At 51.2% G+C, this 16848-nt stretch overlaps 1 protein-coding gene across 5 annotated transcripts in view; it reads left to right on the forward strand.

Annotated features, from left to right (window-relative positions):
- The first annotated feature begins 1030 nt into the window (after positions 1-1030).
- Positions 1031-16848, forward strand: part of ankzf1 (ankyrin repeat and zinc finger peptidyl tRNA hydrolase 1) — a 71862-nt gene continuing 56044 nt past the window's right edge. For 3 of the 5 annotated variants that reach the window (XM_087989439.1, XM_087989436.1, XM_087989440.1), the window contains exons 1-4: positions 1031-1172; positions 5260-5357; positions 6010-6106; positions 6350-6570. In XM_087989439.1, the coding sequence (XP_087845565.1) occupies positions 1046-1172; positions 5260-5357; positions 6010-6106; positions 6350-6570 (543 nt within the window). In that variant the 5' untranslated portion in view covers positions 1031-1045. Of the gene's footprint in view, positions 1173-4553; positions 4987-5259; positions 5358-6009; positions 6107-6349; positions 6571-16848 lie in introns of those variants that run through there. The other 2 variants (XM_087989437.1, XM_043694408.2) reach the window with 2 other exon arrangements.

Below are 16848 nucleotides of genomic sequence, written 5' to 3' on the forward strand. Positions count from 1 at the left end.
GCACTGACCCTCCGACAGTGCCCACTCCCTTAGCACTGACCCTCTGACAGTGCAGCACTCCCTCAGTACTGACCCTCTGACAGTGCGGCACTACCTCAGCACTGACCCTCTGACAGTGCCCACTCCCTCAGCACTGACCCTCCGACAGTGCCCACTCCCTCAGCACTGACCCTCTGACAGTGCAGCACTCCCTCAGCACTGACCCTCTGACAGTGCCCACTCCCTCAGCACTGACCCTCCGACAGTGCCCACTCCCTCAGCACTGACCCTCTGACAGTGCAGCACTCCCGCAGCACTGACCCTCTGACAGTGCGGCACTACCTCAGCACTGACCCTCTGACAGTGCGGCACTCCCTCAGTACTGACCCTCCGACAGTGCGGCACTCCCTCAGCACTGACCCTCCGACAGTGCGGCGCTCCTCCCTCAGCACTGACCCTCCGACAGTGCAGCACTCCCTCAGTACTGACCCTCTGACAGTGCGGCACTCCCTCAGTACTGACCCTCTGACAGTGCGGCACTCCCTCAGCACTGACCCTCTGACAGTGCAGCAACTCCCTCAGCACTGACCCTCTGACAGTGCAGTACTCCCTCAGTACTGACCCTCCGACAGTGCGGCACTACCTCAGCACTGACCCTCTGACAGTGCAGCACTGCCTCAGCACTGACCATCTGACAGGGCAGCACTCCCTCAGCACTGACCCTCCCGGTAATGGTTGTTTTTTTCCAGTCACCATGAGCCTTCCTGCTGAGGCCCAGCCCTAGAGATGCGATCCCCGGAAGGTGCCAGTACCTGAGGCCGGAGGTTTCTCCTGAAGCGAGGGACAACCGACTGTCAACAACCGGAAACAACGGCGGAGCGGGGCGGTTCTGACGTAACCGTGTGGGGCGGAAATCTCCTGCGCAGTGCGGACTGTTCATATCGCGCATGCGCCAGGCCTGCGGCCCTTCTCCCCCATACTGCGCCTGCGTCCAACTGGCGGCACATGCGCATCGCCTGACTACTTCACCTCTGATGTTCTGCGCCTGCGCGATGCTGGCGGCGCCATGGCGCGGTTGTGTTCGCTGTTTGAGTCTCCGGCCTGGGCCTGGGCCTGGGGCTGGTCACCGACACCGAGCCCTCGCTTGGACCTTGTCGTGGCCCTGGCCCGCCAGGTACCCGCCTTATCCACAGGTGTTTACCCCTGCGGCGATGGGACCTCGGTGTCGTGTCCCAGACCGTGCACCGTCATTCCTGAGGAAGGGGCCGATACCCGACACAGCGATTCCCCTGATCCTCAGATACAGCCTGAGGGCTGACACCAGCACCCGCCCAGCACGGCCCTGCCCCCGGGACGGCCCCCGCCCCCAGCCCCTGCCCCCCCCTGCCCCCTGCCCCCTGACCCCCCCAACTTCTCCTCCCCCCCCCCACTTCTCCTCCCCCCCACTTCTCCCCCCCCCCACTTCTCCCCCCCCCCCCCACTCCCCCCCCCCACTTCTCCCCCCCCCCCACTCTCCCCCCCCCCACTTCTCCCCCCCCCCACTTCTCCCCCCCCCCCCACTTCTCCCCCCCCCCACTCTTCTCCCCCCCCCCACTTCTCCCCCCCCCCCACTTCTCCCCCCCCCCCACTTCTCCTCCCCCCCCCCACTTCTCCTCCCCCCCCCCACTTCTCCTCCCCCCCCCACTTCTCCTCCCCCCCCCCACTTCTCCTCCCCCCCCCACTTCTCCTCCCCCCCCCACTTCTCCTCCCCCCCCCCACTTCTCCTCCCCCCCCCCACTTCTCCTCCCCCCCCACTTCTCCTCCCCCCCCCACTTCTCCTCCCCCCCCCCACTTCTCCTCCCCCCCCCACTTCTCCTCCCCCCCCCACTTCTCCTCCCCCCCCACTTCTCCTCCCCCCCCACTTCTCCTCCCCCCCACTTCTCCTCCCCCCCCCACTTCTCCTCCCCCCCCACTTCTCCTCCCCCCCTCCACTTCTCCTCCCCCCCCCCCACTTTCCCCCCCCCCACCCCCCCCCACTTCTCCCCCCCCCTCCCCCCCCCCACTTCTCCCCCCCCCCACTTCTCCCCCCCCCACTTCTCCCCCCCCCACTCCTCCCCCCCCCACTCCTCCCCCCCCCCCACTCCTCCCCCCCCCACTCCCCCCCCTTCCCCCCCCCTTACCCCTCCCCCCCTTCCCCCCCCTTTCCCCTCCCCCCCTTCCCCTCCCCCCCTTCCCCCCTTTCCCCTCCCCCCCATCCCCCCCTTTCCCCTCCCCCACTACCCCCCCCCTCCCCTCCCCTTCCCCCCCCTTCCCCCCCCCTTCCCCCCCTTCCCCCCCCCCCCCCTCCCCCCCTTCCCCCCCACTCCCCCCCCCCTTCCCCCCCCCTTCCCCCCCCTTCCCCCCACCCCTTCCCCCCCCTTCCCCCCCCCTTCCCCCCCCCTTCCCCCCCCCTTCCCCCCCCCTTCCCCCCCCCTTTCCCCCCCCTTCCCCCCCAACCCCCCCCATCCCCCCCTTCCCCCCCCCCCTTTCCTTCCCCCCCCCTAACCCAACCCCCCCCATTCCCTTCCCCCCTTTCCCATCCCCCCCCCCCTTCCCCCCCCCCTTCCCCCCCCCCCTTCCCCCCCCCCACTTCCCCCCCCCCCACTTCCCCCCCCCCACTTCCCCCCCCCCCACTTCCCCCCCCCACTTCTCCCCCCCCCTTTTTTCCCCCCCCCCTTTCTCCCCCCCCCCCTTTCTCTCCCCCCCCCCCTTTTCTCCCCCCCCCCACTTTTCTCCCCCCCCCCACTTTTCTCCCCCCCCCACTTTTCTCCCCCCCCCCACTTTCCTCCCCCCCCCCACTTTCCACCCCCCCCCCCACTTTCCTCCCCCCCCCACTTTCCTCCCCCCCCACATTCCTCCCCCCCCCCACTTTTCTCCCCCCCCCCACTTTCACCCCCCCCCCCACTTTACTCTCCCCCCCCACTTTTCTCTCCCCCCCACTTTTCTCTCCCCCCCCACTTTTCTCCCCCCCCCCCCCACTTTTCTCCCCCCCCCCCCCCCACTTTCTCCCCCCCCCCCCCCCACACTTTCTCTCCCCCCCACTTTTCTCCCTCCCCCACTTTTCTCTCCCCCCCCCCCACTTTCTCCCCCCCCCCCACTTTTCTCCCCCCCCCACTTTCTCCCCCCCCCCCCACTTTCCTCCCCCCCCCCACTTTCCTCCCCCCCCCCACTTTCCTCCCCCCCCCACTTTCCTCCCCCCCCCCACTTTCCCTCCCCCCCCCCCCCCACTTTCCTCCCCCCCCCCCCCACTTTCCTCCCCCCCCCACTTTCCTCCCCCCCCCACTTTCCTCCCCCCCCACTTTCCTCCCCCCCCCACTTTCCTCCCCCCCCCCCACTTTCCTCCCCCCCCCCACTTTCCTCCCCCCCCCCACTTTCCTCCCCCCCCCCACTTTCCTCCCCCCCCCCACTTTCTCTCCCCCCCCCACTTTCCTCCCCCCCCCCACTTTCCTCCCCCCCCCCCCCCACTTTCCTCCCCCCCCCCACTTTCCTCCCCCCCCCCTCTTTCCTCCCCCCCCCCTCTTTCCTCCCCCCCCCTCTTTCCTCCCCCCCCCCTCTTTCCTCCCCCCCTTTTCTCCCCCCCCCTTTTCTCCCCCCCCCTTTTCTCCCCCCCCCCCCTTTTCTCCCCCCCCTTTTCTCCCCCCCCCCTTTTCTCCCCCCCCCTTTTCTCCCCCCCCCTTTTCTCTCCCCCCCCACTTTTCTCCCCCCCACACTTTCCCCCCCCCCCACTTTTCTCCCCCCCCCCCACTTTTCTCCCCCCCCCCCCACTTTTCTCCCCCCCCCCCACTTTCCTCCCCCCCCCCCCACTTTTCTCCCCCCCCCACTTTTCTCCCCCCCCCACTTTTCTCCCCCCCCCACTTTTCTCCCCCCCCCCACTTTTCTCCCCCCCCCCACTTTTCTCTCCCCCCCCCCCACTTTTCTCTCCCCCCCCCCCACTTTTCTCCCCCCCCCCACTTTTCTCTCCCCCCCCCCACTTTTCTCTCCCCCCCCCCACTTTTCTCTCCCCCCCCCCACTTTTCTCTCCCCCCCCCCACTTTTCTCTCCCCCCCACTTCTCTCTCCTCCCCCCCCACTTCTCTCTCCCTCCCCCCCCACTTCTCTCTCCCTCCCCCCCCACTTCTCTCTCCCTCCCCCCCCACTTCTCTCTCCCTCCCCCCCCACTTCTCTCTCCCTCCCCCCCCACTTCTCCCTCCCCCCCCCCTCTCCCTCCCCCCCCCCCCACTTCTCCCTCCCCCCCCCCCCACTTCTCCCTCCCCCCCCCCCACTTCTCCCTCCCCCCCCCACTTCTCCCTCCCCTCCCCCCCCCACTTCTCCCTCCCCTCCCCCCCCCACTTCTCCCTCCCCTCCCCCCCCACTTCTCCCTCCCTCCCCCCCCACTTCTCCCTCCCCTCCCCCCCACTTCTCCCTCCCCCCCCCCCCCCACTTCTCCCTCCCCCCCCCACTTCTCCCTCCCCCCATTGAGAGGGAGAATCCTTCGTGGTAACCTCAGCGTGGGCAGGAACTGAACCCACACTATTGCAATGATGACCCTAAGCTTATAACAGGTTCTGGCCTGAAATGTCAACTCCCTTTTTCCTCTGATGTGTCTTGAACTGCTGTGCTTTTTTCAGCTCTGCTCTTTAACCACTATGACTAACTAGTAATCAAGCTAACTGACTGCCTATAGCCGAACTACTCCCTGTGTGAAAACATAGTGTTTTCACCTCAAGCTTATGTCTTTTGTCAATCACTTTAAGTCTATTCCCTCGTCCTTGACCAGTTTACAAATTTCTCACTACCTGCTCTGTCCAGGCCCCTCATGATTTTGAAAACAAAACTGCCAAGCCATTTAATGGATTGTATAGTTCGATGCTAGTTCTTAGAGAAGTGAGGTTAAAAAGAGATTTGCTGGAGGAATTTAAAACCTCAAACTACTTGGGGACAGTCAATAAAGTGAAATTGCTTTTTAGCTGGCTGAAGGATTGGGAACCAGAGCTTGAACCATCGACTTGAGGTGATTAGCACAAGCAGTTTAAAGGGCACAATAACTTACTTATACAACAAGTAACTAGGGAATGTCTAGCCTGACAGGGAGATGGATAAAGACCCACTCATGTCCTACAAAAGGCTGTTGAACAGAGAGTTCAAAGAGGAATTAATACAGTTCACTGGGGAAGCAGCAGGGGAAGAGGCTCCAACTGGATAATCACATGTGGGTGGGCTGAAAGTTGGATTGCTATAACATATAAAAGTATATGAAACAATGAATGATTCATTTTTAATGTAGACGACGATGTGGTCAGTGAAGGACGGGTACTGCTCGAGATCGCCGACAAGATGTACTGCTCCGCCTGTCAGTGCAACTTCGAGAACCGAGAGGATCAGGTAAATGATGACAGTGTGCTCCCCATGGTTGTACTCACAGCAAGATTTTGTACCTAAGATGGGTGGCATTTTAAACATTTTGCTGTACTCCTGTTTCCCTGTACTTCAATAAACGTGACAGTAAAGCCTAATTCCCATGTTACACTCTGGAAAATTAGGGATGAGCGATGCATGCTGGCGCAGCGTGCACTAATGCCATGTTAATTAATAAACAAAAATTTCTGAAGCTAGGTAAAAGCAAATTACAAAGGGTCAGTTAGACTCGAAACATCAGCTCTTTTCTCTCCTTACAGATGCTGCCAGACCTGCTGAGATTTTCCAGCATTTTCTCTTTTGATTTCTTACGCTAGATTTGAATTTCAGATTTATTAATTAAAGTTAAATTCCAGCTGAGTTGTGATGGTATTTGAACCCATGTTCCCAGAGCATTCTCAGGGCCTCTGGATTATTGATATCAACTTCTGGACCCTGGGTTTCACCCGCCTCAATTAGGAGATGATTACACCTTGATTGCCAAGAGGACATAATTCAGTTGATTCAAGTCTTATAGAGTAATGGCGTATTTGACCAGGAGCAACAAGTGTCTTTCTCAGCTACTTGATTGTTAACTTTGTTGCTTACTTAATACAGTTTCCCCTCTGCTTCTTTCTAGAAGGAGCACTACAAACTGGACTGGCACAGGTTTAACCTGAGACGAAGGCTGCTTGCGGCTCAACCAGTCACCGCAGAGAGGTTTGAGAAAATAGCAGGTACCAGATTCATTACTCAAATCAGTTTCCATCTGATGTTTACTGATAACCTTCCCAGGAAATGAGGCAGAGACTTTTACTCTGTGTCTGATCTTGTGTTGAATCTGTGGTAGGAGTGTTTGATGGGGACAGTGTAGAGGGAGCTTTATTGTGTCACACCCTGTCCAGGGCATTGCTCATTTGTCCACTGCAAGACAGTGATTGTCCCAGACACCTGTTATTTGCTTATTCATTCTCTCTCAGGTGAGATCTCCAGTATTTCAGGCTCTGAGTCTGAGGACTCGCACTCTGACGCTGAGTTGGAACAGCTGCGTTACCACCGCATCCAGAATGTTCTCAGTCCCGTGGATGAGGTTCCTCCTGCAGAAGAGAAACAGCGAGGTCGGCAAAGCCTTCGTGTTCTTTTCCAGACCACAGATGGCATGTATTTCTCTGTATATCGTTGTGTCCTGCAGTGTAAGCAGGTAAGAAACTGCCCGATCATCACCCTGTCCACAGTGCTGCACAGCCAGTGCAATATTCTTTAACTGTAGCTATTGTCCTGGAAACAAAACAACCAGTTAAATACGCACAGGCTCAGGGATGTCACTGAAAGGCTATAGGACATTCTGAAGGGAGAGGGCAGACTGACAGAACGTATTAGGACCAATGATGTATGTATGGAAAAGGAATGAGGTCCTGCAAACAGCATTAAAGAAGCTGGGAAGTAGATGAGATAGAAAGGGTAGTAATCTCTGAATTACTCTGGTGCCACATGCTGGTGAGTGGAGAAATAGGAGTTTAAACCACATGAATTCATGGCTGGATTGATCAGGGAATCTGTTACAAGTAAGGGGGGATGGTATTGTACAGGGGTCTTCAAATGAAACCATGTAAATCCAGAAAGGTGCAATCACATTACAGGGCGGGCACTACTGGTCCCCAACAGTCCAAGAGAAGTAGAAGATCAGATATTTTTGCAAGGTTTGTGGCTCAAGTTGAGGTTTAGGGTGTAGGTTTGCTCGCTAAGCTGGAGATTTGATATCCAGACGTTTCATTACCTGGCTAGGTAACATCATCAGTGGCGACCTCCAAGTGAAGCGAAGCTGTTGTCTCCTGCTTTCTATTTGTATCTTTCTCCTGGATGGGGTTCCTGGGGTTTGTGGTGACGTCATTTCCTGTTCGTTTTCTGAGGGGTTGATAGATGGCATCTAGGTCTATGTGTTTGTTTATGGCGTTGTGGTTGGAGTGCCAGGCCTCTTGGAATTCTCTGGCATGTCTTTGCTTAGCCTGTCCCAGGATAGCTGTGTTGTCCCAGTCGAAATGATGTTTTTCATCCGTATGTAGGGCTATGAGGGAGAGAGGGTCGTGTCTTTCTGTGGCTAGCTGGTGTTTGTGTATCCTGGTGGCTAACTTTCTTCCTGTTTGCCCTATGTAGTGTTTGTGGCAGTCCTTGCAAGGAATTTTGTAGATGATGTTGGTTTTGTCCATGGGATATACTGGGTCTTTTAAGTTTGTTAGTTTTTGTTTGATAGTATTGGTGGGTTTGTGTGCTACTAGGATTCCAAGGGGTCTTAGTCTGGCTGTCATTTCTGAAACTTCTTTGATGTATGGTAAGGTGGTTAGGGTTTCTGGCTGTGTTTGGTCAGCTTGTCGTGGTTTGTTCTTGAGGAATCTGCAGACTGTATTTTTTGAGTATCCGTTCTTCTTGAATACGTTGTATAGGTAGTTCTCCTCTGTTTTCCGAAGTTCGTCTGTGCTGCAGTGTGTGGTGGCTCGTTGGAATAGTGTTCTGATACAGCTTTGTTTGTGTGTGTTGGGATGTTGCTGGTGTAGTTGAGTATTTGGTCAGTGTTTGTCGGTTTTCTGTATACGCAGGTTTGTGGTTCTCCGTTGTCCGTTCTTTTGACTGTGACGTCCAGGAATGCGAGTTTGTTGTCGGTTTCTTCCTCCCTGGTGAACTTTATGCCTGTGAGGGTATTGTTGATGATGTTAAATGTCTCTTCTATCTTGTTTCGTTTTGTGATGACAAATGTGTCATCTATGTAGCGGACCCAGATTTTTGGTTTGATGGTTGGTAGGGCTGTTTGTTCTAGTCTTTGCATTACCGCTTCTGCTATGAATCCTGATAGCGGAGATCCCATGGGTGTGCCGTTTGTTTGTAGATTATGTTGTTGAAGGTGAAAATCGGATATGTTGGCAAATTTTTGGGAAGCGTAAAGTATTAGGATAGTGATAGTGAGGATTTTCTCTTTCCTAGGCGTAGTCACAGCATGAAGTGTTTAGAGAGAGGACTGTTCTTAAAATGCATCCAGGAGAGCCTTTTTAAGCCAGTACGTAGATGGCCCTGCAAGAGAGAGGGCAGTCCTGGATTTAATTTTAGTCAATGAAGCCGGGCAAGTGTTTGAGGTACTGTGGAGGAGGAGCAGAACTCCATTAGATTCAAGATGGTTATGGAAAAGGATGAAGATGGACCAAAACTGGGAGAAGGCTGGTTTTAATAAGATCAGATAGAATTTGGCCAGAGAGCACTGGGAGCAGATCCTTTCGGGTAAATCTGTGTCACAATAGTGAGGTGCATTTAGAAAAGTGATATGGAGAGTACAGGGCTGTCATGTTACAATGAAGATAAAGGGTGGGACCAACAAATCCTTGGATGCCGAGGAGTGCTGGGGAAACTTAACAAGGAAATGAGAGCAAAAAGGGGGCATGTAAGAATAATGGCAGGTAAAATCCAGAGAGATTTTACAAATACTTTCAGGATAAAAAGATGAATAGAGTAGGGCCCATTAAGGACCACAGTGGTAATTTGTGTAGAGAGCCAGAGGATGTAGGTAGGGTTCCAAATGAACACTTTGTCAGGATAAACAGAGAGGAAGTTCTGAGTGTTCTGACAGGCTTAAAAGTAAATAAATCTCCAGGGCTGGATGAAATGTATCCTAAGCTGCCCAGTGAGGCAAAGGTGGAAATAGCAGGGGCTCTGTGTTCATTGGGTACCCATTCTTTTTGAATACTCGGTAAAAGTGATTTTCCTCTGCTCTGCATAGTTCCTCTGTGCTGCAGTGTGTGTTTGCTCTTTGGAATAATGTTCTCATGCAGCTTTGTTTGTGGGTTTTGGGATGATTGCTTCTGTAGTTCAATATTTGGCCCATATGTGTTGTTTTCCTGTAGATACTGGTTTGAAGTTCCCCATTGGCTGTTCACTGTACTGTGACATCTAGGAATGGCAGTTAGTTGTTGTTTTCCTCCTCTTTAGTGAATGTTATGCCAGTAAGAGTATTATTGATGGTCTTGAAGATTTCCTCTAATTTGTTTCATTTATTGATGACAAAAGTCAGTGGGATACAGTGAATGGTTGACCAAAAGGCAGCAAAAGAGTAGGTAGGCAGTGCAGGTATCCCCTATGGTCATATCCCTCCAAAACAGGTATACCGTTTTGGATACTGTTGAGGGAGATGGCTCACCAGGAGAGGGCAGCAGAGATCATGGTACTACTTTTCAGAAGGATGGGAAAAAGACTCATAGGGCCACAGTCATAGGGGATTCTATTGTGAGGGGAGTAGATAGGTGGTTCTGTGGCCGAAAACAGGACTCCTGGATGGTATGTTGCCTCGCAGGTGATTGGGTCAGGGATGTCACTGATCGGCTACAGAGCATTCTAAAGGGGGAGGGTGAACAGTCAGTTGTCTTGGTGCATATAGGCACCAACGATATAAGTGAAAAACGAGATGAGGTCTTGAAAGAAGAATTCACGGAGCTAGGAGAGAAGTTAAAGAGGAGGACCTCAAAGGTAGTGATCTCGGGATTATTACCAGTGCCATGTGTTAGCCAGGGTAGAAATGAAAAAATAGGCAGGATGGACACGTGGCTTGAGAGATGGTGTAGGAGGGAGGGGTTCAGATTTGTTGGACATTGGGACTGGTTCTGGGGAAGGTGGGACTATTACAAAATGGATGGTCTACATCTGAACCAGACCAGAACCAATGTCCTTGGGGGAGTTTTTGCTACTGCTGTTGGGGAGGTTTTAAACTAATGTAGCAGGGTGATCTGGGAGCCAGAAGAGAAGACAATTAGGCAGCGAGGTGGAGACTGGAGACTGTAAGAATTATGAAGATAGCATTAATAAAGGGAAGAATAGGCAGAGAGCAGATGAACGCAAAAGAACTGGTGGCCTGAAATGTATCTACTTTAATGCAAGGAGTATAGTGTGTAAGGCAGATGAACTTAGGGTTTGGATTGGTGCCTGGGAGTATGACGTTATTGTGATCACAGAGACTTGGCTGAAGGAAGGGCATGATGATTGGCAATTAAATGTTCCAGGATATAGATTCTTCAGACAGGACGGGGTGGGGTGGGGTGGAGTTGCATTGCTGGTCAGGGACGATATCACGGCTGTGCTAAAGGAGGACGCTATGGAGGGCTTAGGTAGTGAGGCATTATGGGTGGAGCTGAGAAATAAGAAGGATGCAGTTACATTGTTGGGGCTGTATTACAGGCCTCCCAACAGTGAGCGTGAGGTAGAAGAACAAATAGGTAAACAGATTATGAATAGATGTAGAGGCAACAGGGTAGTGATGATGGGAGATTTTAATTTTCCCAACATTGACTGGGATACACAGTGTCAGAGGTCTGGATAGGGTAGAATTTGTAGGAAGCGTCCAGGAGAGTTTTCTAGAACAGCATGTCAATAGTCCAACGAGGGAAGGGGCCATACTGGACTTGGTATTGGGGAACGAGCTAGGACAGGTGGTAGAAGTTGCAGTGGGGGATTTCTTTGGGAACAGTGACCACAATTCTGTAAGTTTTAGAATACTCGACTGACTGTATGGAGTTTGCACATTCTCCCCGTGTCTGCGTGGGTTTCCTCCGGGTGCTCCGGTTTCCTCCCACAGTCCAAAAATGTGCAGGTTAGGTGAATTGGCCATGCTAAATTGCCCGTAGTGTTAGGTGCAGAGGTAAATGTAGGGGAATGGGTCTGGGTGGGTTATGCTTCAGCAGGTTGGTGTGGACTTGTTGGGCCGAAGGGCCTGTTTCCACACTGTACGTAATCTAATCTAATTTAATCTAATCAAAGATGAGAATGGTCCTAAGGGAAGAGTGCTAAACTGGGCCAAGGTCAATTATATCAAAATTAGGCAGAAGCTGGGAAATATGGATTGGGGGCAGTTATTTGAAGGGAAGTCCACTTTTGATATCTGTGAGGCTTTCAAAGATAGGCTAAAGATAGTGCAGGATAGGCATGTCCCTTTGAAGCTGAAAGATGTGTTGCTGGAAAAGCGCAGCAGGTCAGGCAGCATCCAAGGAGCAGGAGAATCGACGTTGCGGGCATAAGCCCTTCTTCAGGAATGTCCCGTTGAAGGCAAAGAATAGGAAAGGCAAAATTCGTGAACCGTGGATGACAGGAGAAATCGTACGACTCGCCAAGAGGAAAAGGGAAGCGTACACTATGTCAAGGCAGCTAAGAACAAAACAGGCCCTGGAGGAATATCGTAGGAATATAGGACTAGTCTTAAACGAGGAATCAAGCAGGCTAAAAGGTGTCATGAAATAGCTTTAGCAAGCAGAATTAAGGAGAATGCCAAAGCATTTTCTTATATAAGAAGCAAGTGGGTAACTAGAGAAAGGATTGGTTCACTAAAGGATAATGAAGGAATGCTGTGTGTCAAACCTGAGAGAATGGATGAGATTCTGAATGATTACTTTGCATCAGTGTTCACTGAGGAGAGGGACATGATGAATGTTGAGATTAGAGATAGAAGTTTGATTAGTCTGGATCACGTTGGCATACTTAGGGAAGGTATGTTGGCAAGGCTAGAGGTTATTAAGGTGGACAAATCCCCAGGACCGGGTGGGATCTATCCCAGGTTGCTGAGGGAACCGAGAGAGGAAATGGCTGGGGCCCTGACAGATATCTTCGTGGCATCCTTAAATACAGGTAAGATGCCGGAAGACTGGAGGATTGCTCATGTTGTCCCCCTGTATAAGAAGGGTAGTAGGGATATTCCGGGTAACTACAGACCAGTGAGCCTGATGTTGGTGGTGGGGAAGTTGCTCGAGAGGGTACTGAGGGATAGAATCTATTTATATTTAGAAAAGAATGGGCTTATCAGTGATAGGCAACATGGTTTTGTGCGGGGGAGATCGTGCCTTACCAACTTAATAGAGTTCTTCGAGCAAGTGACCAAGTTGACAGATGAAGGAAGGGCTGTTGATGTCATATACATGGACTTTAGTAAGGTGTTTGATAAGGTTCCCCATTGTAGACTAATGGAGAAGGTGAAGTCACATGGTGTGCAGGGTGTTCTAGCAGGTGGATAAAGAACTGGTTGAGCAACAGGAGATAGAGAGTAGTAGTTGAAGGGAGTCTCTCGAAATGGAGAAAGGTGACCAGTGGTATTCCACTAGGATCAGTGTTGGGGCCACTGTTGTTTGTGATATACATAAATGATCTGGAAGAGGGTACTATTGGTATGATCAAGTTTGCAGATGACACGAAGATTGGTGGAGTAGCAGAAAGCATAAGGGACTGTCAGAGGATACAGGAGGATATAGATAGACTGGAGAGTTGGGCGGAAAAGTGGCAGATGGATTTCAATCCAGTCAAATGTGAGGTGATGCATTTAGGAAAGTCTAATTCTTGAGTGAATTATGCAATGAATGGAAGAGCCTTGGGAAAAGTTGATGAGCAGAGAGATCTGGGAGTTCTGGTCCACTGTACCCTGCAGGTTGCTGCACAGGTGGATAGAGTGGTCAAGAAGGCATATGGTATGCTTGCCTTCATTGGACGGGGTATTGAGTATAAGAGCTGGCAAGTCATGTTAAAATTGTACAAGACATTGGTTCGACAGCATTTAGAATATTGTGTACAGTTCTGGTCGCCACATTACCAAAAGGATGTGGACACTTTGGAGAGGGTCAGAGAAGGTTTACGAGGATGTTGCCTGGTATGGAAGGTGCTAGCTATGAAGAGATTACATTACAGTGTGGAAAGAGAGGTTGAGTAGGTTAGGTTTATATTCATTAGAAAAAAGGAGATTGAAGGGGGAACGTAATTGAGGTTTACAAAATCATGAAAGGTGTAGACAGGGTAGATCGAGACGAGCTTTTTCCCAGGGTGAAGGATTCAATAACAAGAGGTCACGCTTTCAAGGTGAGAGGTGAAAAGTTTAAGGGGGATACACGCGGCAAGTACTTCACACAGAAGTTGCCAGTGGAGGTGGTAGAGGCAGGCAAGGTAGGTTCATTTAAGATGCGCCTGGACAGTAGCGTGAGTAGAGTCATAGAGATGTACAGCATGGAAACAGACCCTGCTTCGGTCCAACCCGCCATGCTTAGGAATTGGGCGACAGGTTTAGACAGTAGATTTGGACCGGCTCAGACTTGGAGGGCCAAAGGGACTGTTCCTGGGCTGTAAATTTTCTTTGTTCATTGTTCTAGGTGTCATCAATGTAGCGGACCCAAAGTTTGGGTTGGATGTTTGGCAAAGCTGTTTGTTCAAGTCTCTGCATTACTTCCTCTGTTAAGGACCCCGATATTGGAGATCCCATGGGTGTTCCATTAGTTTGTCTGTAGGTTCTGTTGTTGAAGGTGAAGTGTGTGGTCAGGCATAAGTACACTAGCTTGATGATACTATACCTACTGATGAAGTTGGTGGTGTTTGGTGTGTGTGTCTTTGGGTCTTCTAATAGTGTAGTCAGTGTTTCCTTGGCCAGGTTAATGTTAATAGATGTAAACAGGGCTGTCACATCAAAGGAGACCATTATTTCATCCTCATCTATCTATGTGCCTTTGATGGTCTTCAGGAAACCTTGGGTGGAGTGAATGGAGTGGCGTGAGCTTCTACTCAGTGTTTTAGTGTTTGATGTCGCTCCTTGGCCAGTCTGTAAGTTGGTGTTCCAGGTAGTGAGACTACGGAAGTGACTTCACCACAGGAAATGACATCACCAACCCAAAGAAACCCAAACACATAAATAGAAAGCAGGACTTACCAGCATTGTTCGCCTGAGGCCCACTGAAGATATTACTTAGTAGGGTGACAAAACATCTGGAAATGAATCTTCCAGCTCAGCGACCAGCATTAAACTCCACTTGCCATTTCTCCATCCAGCTCTGCATCTTATCTATGTCCTTCTGTAACTCCCAACATTCTGATATACTTCTAAGAACGCCTTAGTATTTTCCTTGATTCTGTCCACCAACAACTTCTCATGTCTCCTCCTGGCTCTTCTTAGCCCTCTCTTTAGATCTTTTCTGGCTAACTTATAACTCTCAAGCCCCCTAATTGAGCTGCCTCCTTCCTCTTGACAAGAGCTTCAACTTCTTCATTAAACCACAGCTCCCTCTCCCCGCCTGATAGGTATATACTTATCAAGGGCCCACAGTAGCTGTTTCTTGAATGAGCTCCACATTTCAAGTGTGCCCATCCCCTGCAGTTTCCTTCTCCATCCCCTGCATCCTAAATCTTGTGTCATCGCATCATAATTGCCTTTCCCCCAGTTATATCTCTTTCCCTGCTGTATATACCTATCCCTGCCCATTGCTAATGTAAACATAGAAAAGTACAGCACAGAACAGGCCTTTTGTCCACGATGTTGTGCCGAGGATTAATCCTAGTGTAAAATAAAGTAACTTAACCTACACACCCCTCAATTCACTGCTCTCCATGTGCATGTCCAGCAGTCGCTTAAATGTCCCGAATGACTCTGCTTCCACCACCAGCACTGGTAACGCATTCCATGCATTCACAACTCTCTGCGTGAAGAACCTTCCTCTGTCCCCTTTATACCTTCCTCCTAATATCTTAAAACTATGACCCCTCGTGCCAGTCAATCCTGTCCTGAGGACAAGTCTCTGGCTATTGACTCTATCCATGCCTCTCATTGCTTTGTATACCTCGATCAGGTCACCTCTGTACCTCCTTCTCTCCAGAGAGAAAAATCTGAGCTTAGTCAACCTCTCTGTAAGACAACCCCTCCAGTCCAGGCAGCATCCTGGTAAACCTTCTTTGCACCCTCTCCAAAGCCTCCGTATCTTTCCTATAGTAGGGTGACCATAACTGGACACAATATTGCAAGTGTGGTCTCACCAGGGACTTGTAGAGCTGTAGTAAAAACCTCGCAGCTCTTAAACTCGATCCCCCTATTAATGAAAGCCAAAACACCATATGCTTTCTTAACAACCCTATCCACTTGGGTGGCAACTTTGAGGGATCTATGTACTTGAACAACACTGCCAAGAATCCTGTCTTTAATCCTATATTCAGTATTTGAGTTGCACCACATCGCATTTATCCAGGTTGAACTCCATCTGCATTTCTCAGCCCAGCTCTGCATCCTGTCTATGTCGCGCAGCAGTCTGCAAATGCCCTCGATACTAACAATGGCACCTCCAACCTTTGTGTCATCTGCAAATTTACTAACCCACCCCATAACCTCCTCATCTAAGCCATTCATAAAAACTACAAAGGGCAGAAGCCCAGGAACAGAGCCCTGCGGGACACCACTCAACACTGACCTCCAGGCAGAATACTTTCCATCTACAACCACTCTCTGCCTTCTGTCAGCCAACCAATTCTGAATCCAGATAGCCAAATCTCCCCATATCCCATCCCATGAGCCGACCATGGGGAACCTTGCCTTGCTAAAGTCCATGATAAAACTATCCTGCTTTTTAGATGCTGCCTGACCTGCTATGCTTTTCCAGCACCACACTCTCTGCTTTTCTCTCTGTCTAGGTTTATCTCCACTCCCACCCCTCCTCCTTTAGCATATATACCAACATTTTCTCAGCTGCAATCAGTTCTGAAGAAGGGCCACCGCACCTGGAGTTCCAATGACCCTCAATCCTCTGAAAGAAGAAATCCTTCCTCATCTTAGTCTTAAAATGATGCCCCTTAATTCTGGCCCCAGAATCTCCCATGAGGGGAAACATTTACCTTGTCAGGCCCCTTAAGAGAATTTAGCAATTTTGGAAGATCTGAAAATAGATAAGACTCCTGGGCCAGATGGGATTTATTATTGGATTCTCTGGGAAGGCAGGGAGGAGGTTACAGAGCCTTTGGCTTTGATCTTTATGTCATCATTGTCAATAGGAGTAGTGCCAGAAGACTGGAGGATGGCAAATGTTGTTCCATTGTTCAGGAAGGGGAGTTGAGACAACCCTGTTAATTATAGGCCAGTGAACCTTACTTTGGTTGTGGGTAAGGTGTAGGAAAAGGTTATAAGAGATAGGATTTATAACCACCTGGAAAGGAATAATTTGATTAAGGATAGTCAACACGGTTTTGTGAAAGGTAGGTAATGCATCAATTATCTTATTGAGTTTTTTGAGAAGGTGACAAAACATGTGGGTGAAGGTAAGGCAGTTGATGTGGTATATCTGGACTTCAGTAAGGCGTTTGATAAGGTTCCCCATGATTGGCTATTGCACAAAATAAAAAGTTTCGGGATTGAAGGTGATTTAGTGGCTTGGATCAGAAATTGGCTTGCTGAAAGAAGACAGAGGGTGGTGGTTGATGGGAAATGGTCATCCTGGAGCCACTTAACAGTGGAGCACTGCAAGGATCTGTTTTGGGGCCACTGCTGTTTGTCGTTTTTATAAATGATCTGGATGCGAGTGTAGAAGGATGGGTTAGTAAATTTGCAGATGATACTAAGGTAGGCAGAGTTGTGGATAGTGCGGAAAGATGTTGTGGGTTACAGCGGGACATTGATAAGATGCAGAACTGGGTTGAGAAGTGGCAAATGGAGTTTAATGCGGAAAAG

This window comes from Chiloscyllium plagiosum, unplaced genomic scaffold, assembly GCF_037043375.1.
Source record: "Chiloscyllium plagiosum isolate Xiang-an unplaced genomic scaffold, Cpla_swu_hap1 HiC_scaffold_7, whole genome shotgun sequence".
NCBI classification, from domain to species: Eukaryota; Metazoa; Chordata; class Chondrichthyes; order Orectolobiformes; family Hemiscylliidae; genus Chiloscyllium; species Chiloscyllium plagiosum.